The 24816-nt window shown below is 38.2% G+C and overlaps 1 protein-coding gene across 1 annotated transcript in view; it reads right to left on the bottom strand.

Annotated features, from left to right (window-relative positions):
- Znf804b (zinc finger protein 804B) overlaps positions 1–23023 on the bottom strand; it is a 569039-nt gene extending 546016 nt beyond the window's left edge. The window contains exon 1 of the mRNA XM_087204744.1: positions 22895–23023. Within this exon, the coding sequence (XP_087060870.1) occupies positions 22895–23002 (108 nt within the window). The 5' untranslated portion in view covers positions 23003–23023. The remainder of the gene's footprint in view (positions 1–22894) is intronic.
- Positions 23024–24816: the final 1793 nt, after the last annotated feature.

The raw sequence follows: 24816 nt of genomic DNA on the forward strand, positions 1-24816 counted from the left end.
TCTAGAATATTCATAAATCTTAAACTCCAAGATTTGAAAACTAAGCCATGGGTAGATGATCAGAAAGATCAGAAATGGACATTTAGTATGTGTGTATTTGTCAATGTGCATTTTCTCTGTCGCTCTGTAAATTACACTGAAGTAGACAACATGGGTACTTCATACACATCAGTAGCTCCACCAACTAGCACAGTGCCAGACACCATTAGTCTAAGAGTATTTTCTTTTAAAGAACATGCCAGTATTCCTTGGTAGGACACAAAAGTGGTAGGAAGGGTACAGGGAAATACTTAAGGATGGGAATCAGCAGATTTACTAATCTGGCGAGGAATTACAGGTCATTCTAACTTCAATCTCAGGTTACTGGATGAAGGCAATGTCTCAACCAAGGAAGAAACACATTTAGTGGAAGATTAATTTAATTTTGAGATCATGTGTTTGAGGTGTCTATGGGAGAAAATAACCAAGAAGTAACTACACCTACCTATGAATGTAAAATTCTGAGTGAGGGTCAGCAGAATAACGACCTCCATAGATGGCCATATCTAATTCTCAGAACCCACCGATGCTATCTTACATGTCAAAGGAACCTTGCAGATGTGGGTACACGATAAGCACCTTGCAACAGAGAGGTCACCTGTGTTATCCAGGTGGACCCATTCTAATCACATGAGAAGAACTTGCAGGCTTTGAAAATGGGGGGTAGGGAGCTATAAGCCAAGGAATGCAGGTTATTTCTAGAAGAGGAAAAAGTAAGAGAAGCCTCTGGAAAAGAAGGCAGCTCTACCTGTAGGTATAGGCATTAGCCCACTGAGACCTCTGTGAGACTTCTGGCCTGAAGAACTGCTGTATAATAAATTTATCTTGTTTTAAATCACTAAGTTTGTGCTAATTTGTTTTTGTAGCAATAGGAAACTAATATATGAGGCTTTGGTTGAATATAAATATGTCTACCCATCCATCAGATTTCTATAAAGAGATATTTATATGTACATACAACAAAAAAAAAGTTTTATTAATGCCCCTCCCTCTGAGTGTCTGCAACCTTACAGTAAACGACATAAATGCAGTGCTGGTATTTCTCTGTTGGTAATCTTCTCACCCTTCCCATTCTCCTCTGGAACTGGAAACCTATAAACTCCTGGCTTGGTGCCTGAGAAGTGTATATTCCATGGCCCTTGGATGGCCGGTGTGTGGCTAGGTCTGCCAATGGGAAGCACTAGGGACACAGAAGTCAGAAGGTAAAGAGCCGTGATTCTCTTGCTTCTCCTCTCAGCTGCAGTTGCCTGAGAATCTTACCACTCACAAGTTGTAGGGGAGGCAGCTGCAGCACCAGACTTGTAGGAGCCTCTGCAATAGCAGCACGATTGTGGCTGCAGCTGGCAGCTGTAGGCAACCACTGCTTGGGCAGCAAGTCTAGGGGCAACAGCAGGACTGAGGGCTCTTGCATCACTATGAGCTCTTCCAGCCTGCGGAGCTGCGCTGCAGTGGTTTCAGAAGCCAAAGTCCAGCGCTGTCATTACCACCAGTGTGGATTTTGCAGATCCCAGGCAATACCACTTTTCCCTTCCCTGCTCCAGGCCTGAGGTTGCAGTGACTCTGGGTAACAGCACCTTCCTTTTTTCTCTTCCTAACACATTTGTAATTGTATTCTGGCTGTCTGATTTCCATTAAACTGATTAGACACTGATACAAATGATTTTGCAACAGGAAGTGGCAAATGTTATACATTCATTAAATACTTTCCTAATTGCAAAGAACAGAGCGTATGTTTAAAAGCTTTTATCTGCACATCAACTGTAATATTTGCTCTATGTGTGAACATATGTGTAACATACACAGCCCTTCGCCATACAATATTTTATTTCAAATAATTTCCTATTGAAGTGAGATTTCTGTTGAGGAGAATAAAGAATGGTAAAGGTCAGCGCTCCCTGTTGATTAGAATTTCCAAAGACAGTGGAAGACATTTAGGGCCAGTAATGAGGGTAGATTCTTACCAGCACAGAGATGGTAGTTTTAGATTAAATACCTATCGCATAGAAAACAGGAGAAAAAAATTCTTCTACACAGCAGCAAGATCATAATAACGACTCATCTACTTCACTCAATTTGCTTTGATAAAAACACAAGAAAAGTAGAAAACCCACTTCAAATGTATGACTGCTTTGCATTAAAGCTGCCACAAGAAAGGAGGGCACACGGAGTGTTTTCATTATGAAAGTTGTGAAAACATTGGACTTCTATTTGCAACAGTTGTGTTAAAGAGAATGCTAACTGGGCAGCAGGCCTGCACTTTTCTTCCCAATAAAACCCAGCTACAATAAAAAGCAGTCTCACAGGACCATGCAAAAGAACAGCAACTTTAACCACTCAAGATACACATGTTCAGAACTTGAACAGAGCATGCTGATTGTGACGGAAGTAACCTTCAGCCACCTTTGCCAGGCCAGACACTGTGTTGAGCACTTAGCACTCAGCACCTCTTTCATTCTTACAAGGACTCTATCCGCGGTCAGACACGGGGTTGGGGGGGTGAGTCAGGATGGGAGGTCTTATCAGTGCAGGCAAGACCTTAAATCAACACCCTGAGTAGCTACATATACTTGGTACAAGAAGACAAAAGTTTCATACTTCCACTTTGTAACTGGAGGGGCAAGGGAGTTGGTTAATGAACAAAACAAAGCATGTGCCACAGCATGGCATTTCAGGAAACTATGGACCACACCTGTGAAAGGGAACCCAGAAGATTATAGTGCAGTCCTATGAAGTTAACTTTCAGTTCTCCCTTTATAACAGAGACTATCATAAACTTACTATACAAGTAATTCCATTAATGAAGACACAACTTTGGAACATTTGTTTTCTTGTTTATAAAATGCTTTTGATATTTTTATAACAATAACAAAAAGTCAAGGCTACCTCTCTCACTTGATACAACTGACATGAAATAACGTGAACTACTGTCAGAAGAACAGAGTGATGGTGCTTAGTCTTGTAGTGAGATTTAAAGCTAGGAGTCCATCTGCCTGAGATGCTTCAGTTGTTTCCTGGTTACACAGTGTACTGGGTCCTTTCAGCAAGGCTGGCCCTTCCCTGCCCATCCTGCTTTGGCTTGAAGCCCCACAGGCCCTTGGCCTACCTCACATCCTGGGTTGCAAGTCGAGCCCAGCTCCTTCTCCACAGCTCTGTGCTAGGATTAACACTTCTCATTCTTTTATTTTTATTTTTTTATTTTTATTGTGTTTGTAATACATAATGATTACATTTATTATGAGGAACTGGCACATGAACACAACACATTTCAATTATTTTTCCCCTTCCCCTCCACCCTCTCCTTTTTTTGCTAGAATCAGGCTCGTTCATTTATCTTATAGGTCCTTATAAAGTTAATTATCATACATACTACTAATAGGCCAAAAGACATGTAACACATCAGACAACCATACTATATCAAGGTACACTTTCAGATACAGTCTCCATGCTGGATTACGGTAACTTTTTCTCTTTTTTCTCTTCTCTGTCTTTTATTTCATACCTTATTTATTGAGTTTCTCACATAAGAGAAACCATGTGATATTTAAGTTTGTGTATCTGATTTACTTCACTTAACATTATTGCCCCAACATGTACCCATTTTCCTACAAATGATTCAAGTTTATTCTTCTGTATGGCAGAGTAGTAGTGCATTGTATGTAAATACCACATTGTCTTTGTCTATTCGTCTGGTGATGGACATATATCTTGCTTCCAAGATTTAGCTAGTAAGAATCATGCTGCTATAAATATGGGTATGCATGGATCACAATGATACACCCCAGATATTCCACTTCTAAGTATCTTCCCTCTTTTTCTTCATGTCTCAGATTAGCGGTTGCTTACTCTGGAAGTTTTCTGTAATTCTAGAACTAGGTAGAGAGACTCTGTCATATCTTTCCTTAGCATTAGTTACTTTTCTTCGTAAGAACTTGTGTATTTATAGAACACTATGAAATAAAGACGTATTACTTGTCCTCATTCCTGTCTGTGATTTCCATCAAGACAGATACCATGTCTGCTCTGTTGGCTCTCCTACCACCAGCACCTGGAACAGTGCCCAGTATGGAGTAAGGGCCACAACATGGCTTGTGAAAACTTATGCTCTGAACTCCACCAGCTCTGAATCAGAGCCATAATTAACCCGAGAATTTCCTTGGGAAACTGTGTATATGTTTGAAGGAGAGCAGCACAGAACCCCTCTGGGCAGTGGCCTCCCTTTCAAGTTCTCATCCTTCTGTCAGGAGCTTCCTTTTGTGGTCCCCCTATTCTCTGGGTCTCTAACTGTCCTCCAAAGGAGAACCTTATATTAAACTCACCTACAGGACTCCACCCAATACTTTTACTATCGCTTTTAAAGTCTCTCTCATCTTCTTTCAGGGGCCCTAATACCTAAGATGTTAGGTTAACCAAAGAATCCTTTCCAGATGCTTCATTCACATTGAAGAGTAAAAACTGGTGGGATAAAGATTAATTTCTTATGTATTTTTGCACTTAGCAACCTCTAAATTAAAATATCTGGCATTAACCACTAGGAATAGAAGAATAGAGACAGGATTTTCTCTATGGACAGTGTTCAACAGCTCCTGACTGGTCACCCAGCCAACAAGCAGATCCCTAAGGAAAAGGAGGCACTAAGCCATTACATTTCACGAACCCAGTCTAGTGCTCTAGTACTTCATGTTAAGCTTTAACTGTGAAGCGTTCCTCGAAGACTCATGTATGAGGAATCTGACCTACAGTGCTGCCAACTTCAGAGGTGGCACCTAGACAGGTAAGTGGAACAGGAAGGTGCTCATCTCATCAATGGATGGAGGATGTCATGGGGGCATGCCTCTGAAGGATACATGTTGGCCCAGGCTCCTTCCTCACTCTCTGGCTCTCACCTTCTCTGCTTCCCAGCTGCCATGAGGTGAGCAGCTTTCTTCTGCCACACCCTTCCTCCACGATGTTCTGCCTCACCTCAGGCCTAAAGCAATGGAGCCAAATTACCGAGGACTGCAGCCTCTGAAACCATGAGCCCAAACGAACCTTTCTTCCTTCGAGTTGTTAGTCTCAGGTATTTGTCACAGTGACAAAAATCTGACCAACATACTTTGGGATTCAATTATCTATAACTTCCCTGCATCCCTGAGTTGATCATACTTTTGGTTCTGGCCCATACGCTGTACACATAGACAGACCAACAGCAAGACCAGAAACTCTGCCTTCAGCAGCTCTCACACAATTAGCTGAAGTTTAAAAAAACAAGAAATTCTAATAAAATTCTAAAGAAAAAACCAAAAGGACAAAATTGTAAGGTCTACAGATAAAAATTTAGAACTCTAAATTAACTTTAAACTCAGACCTAGCACCATGACCCAACTTATCCCCAACAAGAGGAAAAGCCATCTCTGTTTGTGTTTCAGACCACCACCATGTTTTGGGGCTTTTTTTCTAATTTTTTCCAAAGGAGTTTAGTCACTTACCAAAGCTTGAAGATACTATCAGTTTCCAAAATTACTTAATTAACAGGAAATTTCTCTTCCTCTACTGTGATTTATGTTTCAGTTTTGCCACATGGCCAGCAAGTACCAGGCACGTAGTAAGCCTTTACCAGATTTGACTATATTATTAGTGAACAAATGAACGACTCTTCAATTAATTTTCTTCTATTTTCAGTTAGAGAAATTGTTGACTTTCCCTAAACCACCCTCTCTATTTAACTTTTGGCCCCATATCCTGGCTAATTCCCACTCAGCTCCTTTTCCTTCGGCTTTTGTCTCAGAGGAAGACCCCATATGCTTCCTTAAGCTTAGCCTTGCAGGTGTTCCTGACAGCTGAAATTCCAAAGTCACCCTAAGAGTTTTTCATAAAAACAGCAAACAAAGTGAACTTAATATATAATCAAGACCTAATGATAGAGATAACTGGGAATGTGTCAGCTTATTGAGTTACTTCCAATATGCATTTTAATTGTTTGGAAACAGCAGATGCTTACCTCTCAGAGTGCACCTAGGTGGTATTCAGACAAGAATCTCCAGAGCTTAGGCCAAATACACATACATCCCTGCCCAGATAAGAAAAAAAGAGGTACATTTCACCATTCAAGGTCTTCTTCCCCCTTGTACACAATGTAGTTTTGCTTGTGTCTGTGTTGCTTGGCTCCTAGAATTTCTTTTGACTATAAATATTATAGCTTTTATAAAAAATGGAAAACAATAGTCAAACATTAGTGAGTTGTTTCCACTAGAGTTATAAAATATTTTCAGGTTGCCATTCTTTCCATACCTCATGAAACACAGCACTCATGAAGAGAAGAAATCAAATCCTGTGGCTACACTTATCTTCATGACTTGATGAAGAATTTAAAACTTCATATTCTGAAATTTCTTCATAGAATCAGATCGCCTGTTGTATTCCACTTACTGTGAACTTGGTCTATTAGATGAAGTGATACATCTGCATTATACAAATCCATTCACGATCACCCCCTAGTAAATATTTTATACCAAATATCATTTCAGCCCATTGACATTTTTTCACTTGCTCTATTCCCTGTAAAGAACTGGTTTTCTCTATCACTTTTAGGTGCACAGCACATCCTGATGATCACAGTGATGGAATAGAATGTGACTTTAAGAAAAGAAGAAAAAAACAAGTTCACAGCAAATTGACCTAATACAGGAAGGAACACATAAAGAAAACCTATTTGTATTACTTTTCTTTAAAACACAATTTTCACAAGCCTACTTTCTATGATGATAAGAAAGCAAATCATCAGTGATTGTCACCAAGGATTCTCCCAGCAAGATTATACAGAATTCGTGAATATATTCTCTGAAACATGAATTTTAGAAGAATAGCATTAAACTTGATTTAAAATACACTGCTTTTGTCCATTTTCTATTACTATGACAGAGTTCCTAGACTGGGTGATTTATAACGAATAGAGGCTTATCCCTGACTCACAATCCTAGAGACTGTAAATCCAAGGACATAGTTCCAGTACCTTGTTGGCTTCTGGTGAAGGCTATGGGCTTCCATAACTCAGGGAAGAAAGCAGAAGGGCAAGCAGACACATGTGGAAGAAGCAAAGCTTGACAGGTCTTGCTTACAACAACTCACTCACTATCAGTCCCTCAAGAATGAGACAAACTCCCTAGAGAAAGGAATTCACTCTCCTTAATCACACAACCTCCTCTTAAAGATCGCACCTCCCAACACATTTGCAATGGCAATCAAGTTTCAGCATGAGTTTTGGAGGGGACAAATCATTTAAAACCAATGGCATACACAAGCCATTCTTTAAATATAAATAAATTCATTTGAATTAGAATTAATAAAAACATTAGCTATTCTTTATAACCTTTTTGACAATAATCCTGTTTCCACAGTAACACAAAGCTGTCTTTTATCTTTCTGCATGCTTGTAAAATATAACAACTTTTCTAATAATGTTTACTTATCACTTATACATAAATTTTATTTTTATGAGCAGTCCAAGCTACAGCTTTCTTTATTTTAATCTATTATTGTTATCTTGCCACGATTCACATTCCCTCTCAATTAAGGAAACTCCAGGAAGCCATTCCCAACAATTTGCAAGAAATTCCTAAACCTATATGATGGTTGGATCTTTAAATTTCAACATGTAATATTAAGCAAATGATAATTAAATGCTGCACAGATGTCATGCTTGATGTGATCGATATTTTATTAGATAAAATTCTTACCTGATCAGTATTCTCTTGTTTCAAATAGCAAGTCTGCTTCCTTAAGTCAAAATGAAACAGATGCAAATGAAAATTCTGACCAGTTACCCACCCCTGCCCAAAAGTGAGAGCTTTTATTCAATAGTGTGCTATCAGTTGAGCTGCAAATCTATGTGATTTTTAGGGAATCTCAGATGATCTATTGTGTTATATAAGTGGTTGCATTTGGGATGGGGGTAGGACCACATCAGGACATACGTCAGGTTCCAGGGACCTGTAATGTTTTACATCTACATCAGGGGAACTTAAAAATCTGTACACACCAGGTGTAGTGGCCTATAATCCAGCTCTCAGGAAGCTGATGCAGGTGGATTCCTGTAAGTTCAAGGCCAGCCTGGGCTACATGAAGTTCAAGGTCAGCCTGAACAACAAAGAAAGAGCTTTTCTCAAAAAATAAACAAAAATATATACACTTGTGATATGTGGCTACTAATATCTTGTTATTCTTCAATATAATAATAAAAATTTTTCATTTAGATCACACCGTATCTAGCACAGAAAATTTTTGTAATTTTCTAGAATTATAATTATTACTTCAATTGGTATTATCACTTTTGTTTAAAACTAATGATTTCCCCCAGAACTTTTCAAATATCCAAATCAAAGACAAAATAAACTTAAAAACATTGTCTAAGGAAGGCCTTTAAAATGATGTGATTTTGGTTCCACCACTCCCAGCACAGAAGAAGGAGCTTCTGGGCAGCCATTCTACCACTCCTACCCCAGAGGAAGGGGCTTCCTGGCCGCTGTTCCACCACTCCCAGCTCAGAAGAGGTGAGCCACACAGGCATAAATAGCATGCCCCCACTCCTTCAAAATGAGAAGACATGTAAACAAGTCTCAAAACCAACTTCCAGATCATGTACAGAAACCCCAAAAGGAAATGAGATGGAACACTCTGATATTCAACCACCTGGACTCCCTGAACTGGCAACAAAAGAAGATCTGGAAAAAAATAAAATCAGAAATAATTTCTCAGACAGCAGCAGAGATTGTGCCCATAGTACAAGACATGATTAATAAATTTGGAGAGAACACAGATAAAAAAAATAGAAAAGCTGAGGAACACAATGGAATCCCAACATAGGAAAAATGGAATCCATAAAACAGATAAAAACAGATTTCCAAGAGATTAAAAACTCCACTGAAAGTCTACACAGCAGAATGAGCCAATGTGAGGACAGAATGTCAGATATAGCAGATAAGATAGCAATTAGTGACCAGGAAAAGAAAAATTATAAGGGACCAAGAGAAATCAATCCAGCAGCTGCTAGATGATGCAAAGAAGAATAACATAAGACTGACTGGAGTCAAAAAAGAAACAGGAGAGAGTGCAGATGACATAAAAAGAACTTTTCACAGAAGTAGGGCAGAAAACTTCCCAAGTAGGGGAAAATAACTTGACATACAGATAACTGAGGCATATAGAACTCCAAATACCCTTCATCAAAAAACATCTACACATAGGCATATAATTGTTAAGATTCCAGAAACCCAACAGAAGAACAAAGCTCTACCAGCAGTTAGAGAAAAGAAACAAATCACGTACAAAGGAAAGCTTATCAAAATCACAGCAGACTTCTCAATATAGACCCTTAAGGCAAGAAGAGCTTGGAGTGACATATTCCATAATGTAAAGGAAAACAGCCTCCAACCCTGATTGAAGTACCCTGCAAATCTATCTTTCAAAATTGATGGAGAAATAAGATACTTTCAGGACAAAGAGCAGACAATGAGGATCACAACCCCAGGAAGCACAGTAGACTGAAACCATTGGATGCAACAAGAAATTGAATGTAAAGGGGGAGAGTCCAACAAAAAGAAAAAGTCATGACAATGATAAGTCAATATGCATCAGTTATAACCATCAATCTTAACGGTCTCAATTCACCAATCAAAAGAAATAGACTGGCAGAATGGATCAAGAAGCAAAATCCAACAATATGCCACATACAAGAAACACACTTAATTCAAAAAGAAACTGATAAATTGAAAGTTAAAAGGTGGAAAACAGTACTCCATGTGTCAGGAATGCAAAAAAAACTGGAGCAGCTATCCTCTTTGCAGATCAAGTAGATTTCAAACCAACACTGATTAAGAGAGACAAAGAAGGACAATACATACTTGTAAAGGGAACAATCCAAGAGAAAGAGATGACAATCATAAATATCTATGCACCAAAAGCTAGTGTACCCAACTGTATGAAACAAATGCTAATGGACATGAAAAGTCATATGTGCACTAAAACAACAGTAGTGGGGGATGTCAATACACCACTGTCATAAATAGATAGATCAACTAGACAAAAAATAAGTAATGAAATACTAAAACTCAATCAAACTCTTGAACGAATGAACTTAACAGATGTTTACAGAGTGTTTCACCCTACAAATTCACAATACACATTCTTTTCAGCTGCACACAGGTCGTTCTCCAAAACAGACCACATACTTGCTCACAGAATGTGTTTAAGTAAGTGCAAAGGAATTGAAGTTATCCTCTGTATATTATCAGGCCATAGTGCAATGAAATTGGAGATCAATAGCAAAAGAAACAACAAGAATTTCATAAACACATGGGAAGTGAACAACACACTTCTGAATAACCAATGGGTCACAGAGGAAATTAAAGAAGAAATCAGACAGTTCCTTCAGTTAAATGACAACAACAATACAACATATCGGAATCTATGAGACACAATGAAAGCAGTCTTACCAAGGAAATACATACAAGTAAATACCCATATTAGGAAAACAGAGTAAGCCCAATTAAACAACCTGATGCTGAAACTCCAGCTTCTAGAAAAAGAACAGGAGAACAAACCCAAAGCTCACACAAAGGAGGAAATTATACAGATCGGGGCAGAAATAAATACAATGGAGACTAAGAAAACAATACAAAAATATCACTGAAGCCAAGAGTTGGTTCTTCAAAAGAATAAACAAAATTGACAAACCTTTAGCCAAGCTTATCAGAAAAAGGAAAGAAATGGCCCAAATCCATGCAATTAGGAATGAAAAGGATGAAATTACAACAGACTCAGCAGAAATCCAGAGGATCATCAATACCTACTTCTAGAACCTATACTCCAATAAGATGGAAAACACAGAAGAAATGGACAGATTCCTAGATACATATGAATTACCCAAGTTGAATGAAGAAGACCTAAAAATTCTAAAAGACCCAATATCAAACAAAGAAATTGAAAATATAATTAAAAACTTACCAACTAAGAAAAGCCCAGGTCCTGATGGCTTCACTGTTGAATTCTACAAGACATTTAGAGAGGAACTACTTCCACTACTGTTTCAACTCTTCAATGAAATTGAAAGGGAAGCAATACTCACAAATTCATTCCTGGAAGCAAGCATCACCTGGATCACCAAAGCAGAGAAAGACCCAACCAAAAAAAGAGAACTATAGGCCAATCTCATTAATGAACAGAAATGCAAAAATCTTTTCTAAGATACTGGCAAATAGAATGCAGAAGATCATGAAGAAGATCATACACTCTGATCAAGTGGGATTCATCCCAGGGATGCAGGGATGGTTGAACACACACAAATCAATCAATGTAATACACTATATCAATAGAGCTAAGGACAAAAACCATATGATTATCTCCATAGATGCAGAAAAAGCATTTGACAAAATCCAACATGCATTTATGATAAAAACCCTACAAACAATTGGAATAGATGGTCTTTTCCTCAATCTTATAAAAGCCATCTATGAAAAACCAATAGCCAATATCATACCAAATGGTCAAAAAATGAAATCCTTCATGCTCAAATCAGGAACAAGACAAGGATGTCAACTATCACTACTCTTGTTCATTATAGTTTTGGAAACATTCTCCATTGCAATTAGACAAGAGAAAGAAATAAAAGGAATAAAGATAGAAAATGAAGAAGTCAAATTGTCATTAGTTGCAAATGACATGATACTCTATATAGAGACCCCAAGAAAGCCACCAAAAGTCTTCTAGACTTAATAACCAAATTCAGTAAAGTAGCTGGATACAAGGTCACCACACAAAAACAATAGCTTTCCTCTACATGAATAACAGACTCACTGAGACAGAAATAGGGCAAAGAATTCTTTTCACAATAGCATCCAAAAAACTGAAATACCTAGGAATCAACCTAATGAAAGAAATGAAAGTCCTGTTCTCTGAAAACTATACCATTCTGAAAAGAGAGATTGAAGATGATATCAGAAAATGAACAGACATCCCCTGCTCCTGGGAAGGAAGGATCAATATAGTGGAAATGGCCATACTTCCAAAACTGCTATATAGATTCAATGCAATTCCAATTGAGATCCCAGCAGCATACTTCACGGACCTTGAGAAAATAATCATAAAATTCATTTCAAACAAGAAGAGACCAAGAATAGAAAAAGCAGTTCTAGGCAAGAGAGACATCACAGGGGGTATCACAATCCCAACTTGAAAATATACTGCAAAGCTACTGTGATAAAAACAGCATGGTACTGACAAAGAAACAGACTTGAGGACCAGTGGAACAGATTACAAGATGCAGAAACAACTCCAGACACACTCAGCCATCTCATCTTCGATAAAGGAGCCAAATACCCTCTTTCCTTACTGAAGGAAAGATAGCCTCTTTAATAAATGGTGCTAGACAAATTGGGTTTCAACTTGCCAATGATTAAAACTAGATTTATATCTCTCACCATGCACTAAACTAAAATCGAAATGGATTAAAGATCTAAATATTATAATAGAAACACTGAATTGGCTGGAACAGAGGTTAGGTAGAACTCTTGAAGACACTGGTGTAGGAAAAGATTTTATGAACAAAATCTCAGTTGCCCATGAACTAGCACAAACAATCAACAAGTGGGATCTCTTCTCATTAAAAAACTTCTGCACAGCAAGAGAAACCACCAACAGCATGAACAGACAACCTACAATGTGGGAAAAAATCTTCACCTGGTGTTTCTCAGACAAAGGTCTACTATCTCGAATCTATAAAGAACTTTAAAAAATCAGACCTCCCAAATTTAAAGACCCAATCAGAAAATGGGCATCTGAAATGAACAGACATTTATCAGACAAAGAAGTAGAAATAGTAAATAAACATATGAAAAAATGTTCAACATCACTGGTCATGTGAGAGATGCAAATGAAAACAATGCTGAGATTCCACCTCACCCCAGAAAGAATGGCTGCTATCATGAAATCAACCAATAACAAATGCTGGTGGGGCTGTGGGGAAAGAGGAACGTTGCTCCACTGCTGGTGGAAGTGTAGACTGGTGCAACCTCTCTGGAAATCAGTATGGAGATACCTCAAAGAACTAGGACTGGAAGTCCCATTTGACCCAGCTATATCCCTGCTGGGTATCTTCCCCAAAGATTTAAAAGAATCATACCACAGTGATTTATGTGTACCCATGTTCATAGCAGCGCAATTTGTAATAGCTAAAACTTGAAAGTAGCCCAAATGTACATCAACTGGAGCCTGGATGAAGAAAATGTGGCTTTTTTTTTTTATAAAATGGAGTACTACTCAGCCATAAAAAATGAGAAATTAGAGACATTTATAGCTAAATGGATGCACATTGAGGTGATACTCTTAAGTGAAATAAACAGGACACACGTGTAAATACCAAATAGTTTCTCTAGTGTGAGAAACTAAAAATGTACATAAGGACTAAAACATATAATAGATAATGTAAAATAGGAAGAAAAAGGGCCAAAGGGAAGGGGATGTGGGAGGGGTAGGGGAAAGGAAAGAAGGGAATGGGATGAATATGAGAAAATGACTAATTGGAAACAAAGCCTTTGTAAATAGGGAGGGATGGACTGGGTGAATGGAGGGGAGGGGAAGGGGGAAAATAAGAACCAAGAGAGTTTATGTAAAGGTGCAAATTTCCCATGATGAATGTCATTATATTGTATACCTAAAATGCACCAATAAAATGATATTTTTTAAAAAATAAAATAAAATGATGTGATTTTGATGTTCTAAAGTTTCCTTGCAGATACAGATGCCATTAAGGAGGAATGTCTGGAAAAAAGTCAACAGTACTTAGAATTGTGGACAGTATTCTAAATATATAATAATGCTTTGCTGAGTTTATCACTTTATCAAGAATATAAGAATAACTGGTACAAACATGGGATGGTCTTTGTTCACACAAATGCTGCATCCCTCTATGAGTTAACAATGAAAAATTACCAGGCATCTCCAGATTTTCAAAGAGATGTCAGTTTACAGCATAACAAAAGTTGATTTGCACTAAGAAAGTAACCACTCAATAAATCTTGGTCATCTCCACTCCTGAGAGTTTTACTCTCTCTGTGTATCTACCCTAGAAAACTGGATATTCTAGACACAAATCAATATTTAGAAGTCGAAATCACGCTTGCGAGCTATCACCATATCTTGAGAGCAAGGCAGAACAAATGCTAATAGTCTCACTGGGAAGTGTGCAGCTCCCCAGGAAACTAGGCAATATGGGCGATCATACAACAGGCATCCTGTGCTCCTCCTGGTTTTGCTTTCTCAAGGCCTACAGGAGCCACTGAAGGGAATTAAAAAAGAAGAGAGGGAAAAATATGTAAGTATCACTGTTTTTCCTCCTTATTATGCAAATACTACTCAGTCATACTCTCCTAAATAAGAGGGAATGGTCAAATTCTTAACCTTTAATTCATTTTTCAGAAGCTATTGTCAAGTGCAAATTTCATCAAGTTATATGTAGACAAATCTTCAATCTCTTGTGGTCTTTTACTAACGATATTCTGAAATAGTTAAATGAAATAAAGTACTATGCAATTTGGATTAACAGGAAGTATTAAAATATACTGAAAGCAAGTGACTAAATGATCTTGGTAGAAATTATAATGAAAATTATCATGAAAACAATGCCCACTTATTCCATCAGCAGAGAAATCTGCATCCTAAAGGATTCTGACTATAGAAAAGTTCTAGGCATGAATTTTTCTTTCTAGAGATAATATGAGGACCAAAAGAAACATATGTATAACAATTAAAGTTTTTTAGAAATCTATTATATTCTACTGACATAATTAAGAAAAAGAAAATTATCCCAAATGAAGTTTAGTAAAACTAATTCCAAGTTTTTCCCCACTGCAGTATCAGGTGTGTATGCACACATATCAACATATACAATCTAAACACTAATAATTGCTAATATTTACTGGCCACTCAATGAATCTCATGCATCGGGCTCAAAATACCTTACTAGAAACCATCTTTCTCTATTGTACAGAAATGGAAACTCACAAGAAGTTATAAAATTGCTACATACTAGCAAAATCAGAATTTGAAATTAGGCAATTTAACTCCAAAATCTTCCTTTTTGATCTCCTTGTAAGAGTGTCCCTCTATCATTGGTCAAAAGTAATAACCCTGCCAGGTGTGGTGGTCATGTCTATAATCCTAGCACTGTGGAAGGCTAAGCCAGGAGGACTACAAATTCAAGTCCAGCCTGGGTCATGTATGGGTCATGTCTCAAAACAATAATTAATAATAATAATGGCTAGGGATGCAGCAAAGTGAGAAGGCCCTAGGTTCAATTCTCAGTACTGAAAATAATAATAATAATGATATCTTAATAGTACAGAGGATGGGGAGAAACAGGCCTATGAATAATATTCCATAGGAGAAAGAAACATAAAAATCAATATTTATATAAGATACTGTCTTTAAATTTCAATATTTATATTAGATACTGTCTTTAAATTTTGGTAACTTCTAAATATTAAATAGATAGCAAGACTTAAGAGCTGACTCTAGTTTTCTGTAGTCACTGGTAATTAAATCTAAGCAGCTATTAAATCATAACATAAACAGGAAGGTCAATAGCTATATGGAAATTTCCAACACTCCTCATATCAGCTACACTGTTTTGTTCAACACATCAGTGGCAGGAATGATGAAGGATCTAGTTCTGTGTTCTACAGCATTATTCATTTATTTATCCATTCATTCAGTCATGCAACAAATATTGGTTAGTTTAATAATATAAAATGGAGGCCATTCCCAATTAAGAGTGACAGCAGACATACTCCACCCCATGATGAAATGGGGAGCAATAAGCACGTGCATTTCAGGATCACCAAGGTCAGCAGTGGATGGGATGGCAGCATGTAAGAGAAGCATTTGCCCTACAAGGGGAGGTCAGCACAGATTCACAGAAGGACCGAACATTTAACACTAACGTTAAGACCTTGAGATTATATAAAATGCAGCTCAACACACAAAGAGGATGAGAGGGCCTGTACTAAGGGAACAGACTGTGCAATGGTAGTAAATTCTATAAACATGAATCACAGTCAAAGACTCTAAGTAATCCGCTTTTCCTGGGGCACAGGAACACATGGAAGAAGAAGAAGTGACAGCTGAAGATGTAGATGGGCAGCTGATATGAAGACCATAAATATCACCCAAGACTGTGGACTTTTGAGATGCCATGAATGTAATCATTATGGTCTCATCCATGTCTCCTTACATTCAGATAAAGCAGGTCCATAGGGACTGTCAAACATGTGGAGCCCTGCCCTCCTTATCATGGACTAGAAGAGTCTCTTGGTCATTTCCTGTTTAGAAATGGAGTTTATTTCATTCACAAGAAGAAAATGTAAATAGCCTTTGCCAGCCAAGAAAGATGTTTGGGAATGTGATTACTCATAGGACAGTGTGGCTCTGGAAAGGAAACAGGCAAGCAGAAGGGGTGGGAATGACTACTTGTCAGGACAGGGGAGTGCTGAGTAACACCTTTGGAAGATCATGGGAAGAACCCTGCAGGTGGGCTCTGGGTGGAGGTGGGAGAAGCTCGGTTCCAGGCTAGAGGTGAGAGGCATCAGTGAAGTGTGAACTGAACAGAGCAGGGACATGTTGTGTGGTCCAGTGAGGACCAGAAGTGATTCTCAGCACTTTCATGGGTTAGTGCCTCTGGAGCAAGGAGTCCTATGCCAACAGGTATGTGTAAAGCAGAAAAAGATTCTAAAATTTGGTGATCATTTGAAAAAAGGAATAGGACTGAGGGCAAGAAACAGGAGAGGGAATATTGTTCAGCAAAGGCAAACTGGCAGTATCCACTTCAAAATAAGCTGTATGCAGCTTCACACACCCACGCAAAAGTAGAGTAAAACTTGCCAGAAGGAATTTGCCCATTATTAAAGGCAAAATTGGCAGCCCCAATGCCATTGGTAGAAATAAACAAAAGGAATACTCTCCGTGAATCATTCTCAAAGCTGTCTAATACAAAACCCTGGGCGACAAGCCCACATTTGGACATTCTATACTTGATTATTATTTATTCATAGCTTGACTTGCTTTGACAACAAACCCTAGTCATCTGAAAGAAACCTTATGCATTAAAGCAACAAAATATACATTTTAAAAAATGTGTCATGGGAGATAAAATGCAAGCTGGGCTGGGATGAGAGATGAACACAGGTGAGGTAGCAGGTTGCCCAAAAGATCAACCGCAGTCCGTCACTCTGATAACCAGACTTGTTTCTCAGCATCTACCATCTCAAGAAAAAAGACAAAAAGTTAACTTTTCAGTGAAAAAGAAAATCCACATCAACAGTTCTCCAGGAGTATAGGTATAAATTTGAGATAACAAAATTGAATGAAAGGTGAATTTACTTCAACAAATGTTAACAGACAAACCTCCTAGGAAAATTAAGACCATTGGTGAATATTAAAAAGCAAATTTAAAATCCCTTTCCATTTTAAACACTAAATAATATTCTTTTTCATATTTTTGTCTTCAATAAGCCAAGACTGTTTTGGTTACAATTCAGAATGCTACCTAAACTAAGGAGTAATTCATCTTTATAAAATTTGTTTTCAAGTTCAGTAGGTAAGAGAGATTGTAATTTGGGGATTGGTACTATTATCATCATAACTATACATTTTCATGAAAATTTATCAAACATTTAATTTCTATTTATGTACCTTATTCACTAAGTAAGCCCCATTTCCAAAATGTACAAAAGGCTATGGGACATCATTTTATAAGGATTAACTGAAATTTCATTCAAAACTAAATCTGTCATATATTTGCTAGAGCCAAAGATATTTTGAAGCAAAGTAGTATTATTTGATATTTACTCAAGTTACTTTCCTCAAAATATATACATATACACTAGAGTATATCATAACGACAAGGTGTACTGTGATCAAGCCAACTCCACACTTAAATGTATTTGATAGCATTACTTGACATATTGTATATACTACTCTTCCTGCTCCTTGGTCCTAATAAAGCCTTAAGCCTACTGGCATTTCAAATTGTGTTATACTTAATACATGAAAAATACTGCATGAATTTTACTGCATATACATTGTAGAACAAGTATTTTGGTTATAAATAACACTAATTCTTTTAAAACTACAAATGGTTAAGTTCTATCTGAAAAACTATGCTCATTTAGTGCACACATGATGGCAACATGCTTTGTATTTATTTCATTTCCAAATTATACAGCATAAACTTAAAATATAGTTCACCTTAAGCTTTTATATAAAAGAAATCAAGGATTATTGTCCATCAAAATTTAACTCTGAAACAAATGTCATATAATCTAATAAAAGTCACAAATGACAGCATTCAAATATTCATTTGATCCTTCTTATGATGTAAATTTTCTGAAGTCTAATGAAACAAATTTGTTTAACTCCTAGAAAGTTGACATCTAGGTAGCACACGTGCTAGCAGGAGAAAAAAAGGATTGGAAGAACAAGGAGAGGGTTGCTTAATATGATACAAGATACAAAAAAGAATATACCATTAGAATTATAACTGCACGTTCCTTACTGAAGTATCTGTAAGTTTCAATAAGGAGGAGAATAGTACGCAGTCACTAATTCAAGAAGAGGCAGAGCCTTCTCTAGGAAAGGCGAGCCTGCACAGCATACCTGCACTTCTCCCCATCTGCAAAGCTCTCCACACTCCTACCCTCTCAGGTAACTCATCTTCGTTAGAACTTTCATTTATGGATACACATTTGAAAATTTTAAAAGGGTATAATGGTATAGGATTTGTGATCCTCTAAAAGGCTCATTTATGTATTTATATGCCACCTCCTTCTCTTAAGTAATTTATTCAAATATGTAACCAAGATAAGATTACTAAACATTTAAACTAAAACAATCTCAAGGACCCTTCTGTAAAACTCAAATGACAATCCCAAGAATTTGCTCCACATGCATCTTTAAGGGACTATAACAGACATTCTCAGAAACAGATTCTAGATGCCTAACCACAGTGTTCAAAGGAATAAGCAATTCTTAAAAAATATCATCTAATCTTTAAAAGTGTGGTAATAAACTACACATGTACCAAAGATAAAATATGCAACTATGATTATTAATAATATTTAATCAGTAGGTACTTTGAAGGATAAACTTACTAATAATCACGTATAAATAAACTACAACAAACCACACTCAAATATAAATTTCAAATGACAAGTTTAGAGTACATAACATAACAAAAAATCAACTCAAAAATATTTTTAATGTTACATAAAGAAAATTATTATTGTACTATTCAAACATGATGGTAGAAAAGCTTAAAAGTTCACAAAAAATGAATTAATCTCTAGATTTTTTTCTTTAATGAATACTCCAACTATTGTAACAAAGTGTTACTATTACATGCTTGATGGTAAAAGATTAAAATATATTACTTGGATGGCTTATACTTGATCACAGGTAACAATGTGTGTATCTACATCTATTTTTATAGTGTTTGTGTATATGTGCCTCTCATATTAATTTTTAAAGCTGAGATCCAGTCACATTATTGTAGAGTTGGGAAAAGGCAAGAGATAAAAATCCTAAAATGTAGTAGAATACACTTACTTTCGAAAGTATAGACTCTTACTATTTAGCCATTATTCAATAATTTTTTTCTTTTAATTTTTCTTTATCTGTCTCTGGATTTAAAGCAGAATAAATTATCTCAAATCAATTATTCACATTTTAATTAGGATGAAAACACAATGCGCTATTTTTCATACACAGTCTCTACAAAGAATAGAGACCCAAGGATAAGATATTTCAATGTTTTCACTTTAAAGATAAAAGTGGAATTTCACTCTAGGATTTTCAGTTAAAGATCAGCAAGTATTGTTTGGGGGTAAAATACTTTATTTCTGAAGTATCCCATTAAGTGTTTGTTACAAGAATCCTCTATAAAGATTCAATATGTTTTTTTAAATGTAACTTTCAAAATAAAAATGTATGTAAATATACTCATTTTCTAACTTCAGTTTAATATCACATGTTCAGATTTTTATAGACACTTGATTCAAAGATAGCAAATTTATTCAAATATTTTATATATTTTATATATTTAATAACTAAAGGCATTATCTATCTGACAGTGAAATGTCAAATCTATATTATCCACGTATATTTATATAAGAACTACAGAAAAGAAACTAAGGAACTGTGACCTTTCTTCTATCTGTAAGAGAATACAAAATAATGTTATTCAATAATTGTGTTTTATTGTATACTATGACTGTACTACTTTTTTAAACAGCTCTACTAAAACCGAAAAATGTACAGTAAAATAGAAAGGACACTTGGATTAAAAGAGTCAGAATCAAATGTGAGTACTGGAGAATGTAGTGAAACTTCCTTTAAATCAACTAATAGTAAAGCAAACTACAATTCTGGATAAGCTGAATCCTAGAGAGTAGAAATAACTAGTTGCTGACACAGAGGCCAAGTTTGGAGCATTGTGAGCACTAAATTTGAAAAGGCATTATCAGAACAGATACATTTTTTAAGTAACAACAGATGATAGTGTTTAATGACTACATGATCAGCGAGTTTCATGTTTATAATGAGAGGTGAAATCAATAAATTTATGTCAATCTGATTGCAACTGGGGGATACTGCTGAATATGAATACATATCTGTATAACGAAGGCAATTACGTATTTTTCAACACCAAGAAGCCAAGTGAGGGAGACTGTTATTCAATTGGAAGAGAACCTCAACTTGTGGAAAGATTCATCTTAAGAACCTATCAAGGACCGAGAATAAATGAACATCAGTTATTCCCTCATGGCTCACCTCATATGAGAAACTATTCCAATCTTGAAAAAGCCATTCAAATTCCATACTAAAATATAAAAGAAGACAAAACAAATTAAATTGGGTTTAGACAGTAATTGAGTATCTTTAAATGATGTGTATGTGATTTATGTACACTCATATGTGTAAATATTGGCATGAACCATCCAGTCAGTCTACATGTACAGCCTTGATAACAAAGTTAATGGATTAGTACCATAGTAACAATCAGTCCAGTAGTAAACAAACACCGTGTCCCACAGGTGTGGAGCACCTATATGTCTGGTCAGCCAGCACAGCCATGTGGACAATGGGCTGTCCTCTCCCATTCATACCCACACATCCAGTCTAGGGGGTGAGTCAGGCAGCAGGGAGATGAGTAACCAGAGGGATAAAAGAAGGGCACTTTCTGACCAAGAGACTAAAGATTTTGAAAGATTAACACGGTATTCTAAATACAGAGTGGGAATTGTGAAGTATGTCTGCCCTTACCTCAAGAATTATCAAGACATGTATACTACAACACACTATCCAATTCAGTTTTCCATATCCCCTGGAAGGGTTGTGGAGACAGCCATAGAGATTATCAAAGCACTGGAAAACAATACCTATGAGAAAATGTGAACACTCCAGGTTTACAAGAGGAAATGAGCTTAAGCAGGAATCTGGAGGATTTAAATTTGCCTTAAGGAAGTTTCTCCTGACACTGTGGATTGTTAAACATTAAAGTGGTTTGCTGAGACTGCGGAAACTCCAATCCTGAGAATCTGTAGAAATAGGCAAGATGCAGATCTACAGCTCAGAAGGACTGAATGTGAGGTTCATTCAACTGCAACTTCCCAAGTCCCTAATGACCCTGTAAGCTTAATTCTAAGGATAATATAAACAGCGTTTTCCAAGTAGCACTTCTGATTTGGTACCATTTAGTTGGGGGCAGTGTTACCGTGCATAAAAACATGTGAAGGAGTAGTCTGTCATAAGGAATCCTACTGATATCTTTGAGTGCCTGTATTTTCTGACCTTGGATTTCTCGTGCAAATTATATATAATGTTCAATCAAAGTTATTTTATAACATATTGCCGTCTTGATTAATCCACGCTAAAGAAATATTAAACTATGGTGGAAAGAACCAAACAAAAAAATCAGGCAAATTAAGCTTTTCCTTTTTATATCACACAGACTGAAAATGCTGTCTTTTACATGTGATGACCAAAGTTGTTCATTAAGTTTGGATACTTAGCCACTAATAGTCTAAAACATGCATCTATCCATCCATCCATACATATACACACATATGCATTTTCTTGAAACATTTTGCATCCTAAAAGCATTAGTTTAAAGTACCAAGGCATAAACTGATATGGGGGGGGGCGTTTTATAAAATGTATTTCAATAAGTCACAGGGTAACCAGATTGAACAGCATACAAAGTTAAATAGAAGTCACTCAAATTGCATGTTGACATATTTGCATATAATACAACAAACCATCCAATTCAGATTTCCACAAAGAAACCCTTTTGTCTCTTCTTAAAGAGCCTACACTGTCAAGCGTTAGATTTGATCAAGTTTTGACAACCAAAACCTTTCCTTTTACCAAGGATCTGAAGCAACATCCTTGGAGTTTATTTACTTAAAGTAACAGCAATATTATTAAACTAATCCCAAGTGATGACTTCATAAAAGCACATTATAAACTGCCACTTAAACTTTCTACAAACCAGAGGATTCCTTAAACTGACCACAGCCCAGAGGAGCTGCCTTCTCAGCTCCACAGTGAACCGCACTCGGTGGGTATTTGCACCAGAGAAGTATAGATCCTCAGAACTGTGTTGAAAATACACTCATAAACACACCCTTCGCCGTACAATTGTCAATGAACTGGATAAACAGACATAATACACCCACGGGCAAGGCTTGAGTCTCAGAAACACACCCCCACCCACTGTATCTCTCCATCTCTCTATTTATATTGGATTCCGAGCGTGTGTGAGCGCGCACTTTACCGGAGAGGGAGATCCGTTCTTGCAGAGGGGCCCTCGGAAGACTCCTTTGATGCCCCGGTAGTGCCCATTGCTGAGGTGTCTCGAACTGATAACCAAGTAACACGCCATGTGGGTAGGGAGAAGCTCAACCTCAACTGTTCAGCGGGCGCCCAGCCGCGGCGATGCTGGCTGGTGTCTGGGCGGCCCCGGCGACAGCACCTGGCCCTCTGCAAGGCACGGCCGGACGCAGTGGCCCGTGTGCAGCGCGCGCCCCTACTCGGGCTACAGCTTTGGCTGCCACTCCAGCTTCTGCTCCTACTCCTGCTCCTGCTCCTGCCGCGAGCCGGGCTCCTGCGCCCAGCGGCTGCGGGGACGCCGGCGGCAGAGCACCTCGGGGACCCGGCGCGCCAGTCCACATGCTGCGCTGGCGAGGGCTGCTGCACGCGGCCAGCGAGGATTGTTTTTATGGACAACTTCGCCGGTCGGCTGGGGAGTCGGGAGCCCACGCCCCCTTGCGCCCGCCCCTGCCTGGGAGACGCCAGGGCCCCGGCCCCGCCATGCTCCGGCTACGGGGACCCGCGCTGCGTGGGGCGGCGGGTGGCGCGGGGAGCGGGGAGCGGGGAGCGAGGAGCGGGCTGGTAGCACGGCGCGGGCGTACGCAGGCGGGGCGGCGGCCAGCTCCGGCCTGGGGAGGCGACACTCGCGCTGCGGGCCGCGCTCCGCCCTCTGCAGGCGGCTCCCGGGCCGGGTCTCCACGCCAACTTTTGGGTGTTTGGGGGTTCCCGGCCAGGCGGGGGTCGCGGAGGAGGGGACGCCCTGAGGCCTTCGGCCTGCGGCGGGGACCAGCGAGCTGCTCCGTCCCTAAGGGTCAGACTAAGGGCTGAGGGCGAGGAGCGTGGAGGAGCAGGTGTTAGGTGCAGAACTTCTGTAAGCTTTAGAAGCCAAGCATGCACGGACCTAGATACACACATATCTGAAGTTACAGAGTCACCCACAGGCCTTTTTGCACCAGAAAGACAACAAGTGTCCATATCTTCAGTATGTATCTATCCGTACAGTCAATTTAAGTACGACCTCTGGGCTTTCACAACACCTCCCAACAATCACCACCTCCGAAGTGGTCTTTAACAGACATTATTTCGTTCACTGTACCTTAAGCTACCAGGGAGCCAGCTGCCCTGAAAATAAGAGACCTGAGAGGATGAAGTCCGCGCTTGCCTGGCCGGCAGTCCCTGGGCCCCAGCTCCCGCTGCTCCCTGGTTGCCCCTTCAGCTGCTCCAACGCTGGAAGGAATTGAAGGTTACTGCTACTGCTCCCTCCAGTCCTCTCAAGCTTTCCCCTACCCTCCTGTCCCCACAATTCCCCATGCATATCCTGGACATTAAGGACCTCTCACATATGCCAGAAACACATACAAGAACACTAGTAATTTTCCCAAACAACTCTTAAAATTCTTAAGAAAAATTCCAATTATATTACAGCTTTTGTTAATTACCCCAATAAAAGTTTGATTTTTGTTTACATTATTGCAATCCCTAAATATTTTATTAAGAAACACATAGATGTGTTTCTCATTTTAAAGGTCTTAGATCTTTTTAAAACGGTTAGAAGCCTCCAAACATATAAGGAAAAATTTCAATTTCTTACCAGCCTTAGAATTAAAAATAACTGAAACAATGCAATGAGAACTTTGTATGAATTTTGAGATATTGTAAACTTTGTGTGAACTGTTTGCTTACCTTTTAACTATCTTATTGGTAAGAACTTTTAGAAATAAAAATAAATACATGGAGCCGTGACAAAAGATACAAAACATCCATGCATTTTCTCCACCCCATTGACGTGATCACCAATGGTGTGTTTAACACGTGGTGTTTATGCAAATTAGACCTGTTAAATGTTTCATGAAGCCAGAGCAAGGAATATTCCTCATGTACAGATAT

Source organism: Heterocephalus glaber, unplaced genomic scaffold (genome assembly GCF_053883595.1).
Source record: "Heterocephalus glaber isolate CG9 unplaced genomic scaffold, H.glaber_assembly_v1.0 deba00000546, whole genome shotgun sequence".
NCBI classification, from domain to species: Eukaryota; Metazoa; Chordata; class Mammalia; order Rodentia; family Bathyergidae; genus Heterocephalus; species Heterocephalus glaber.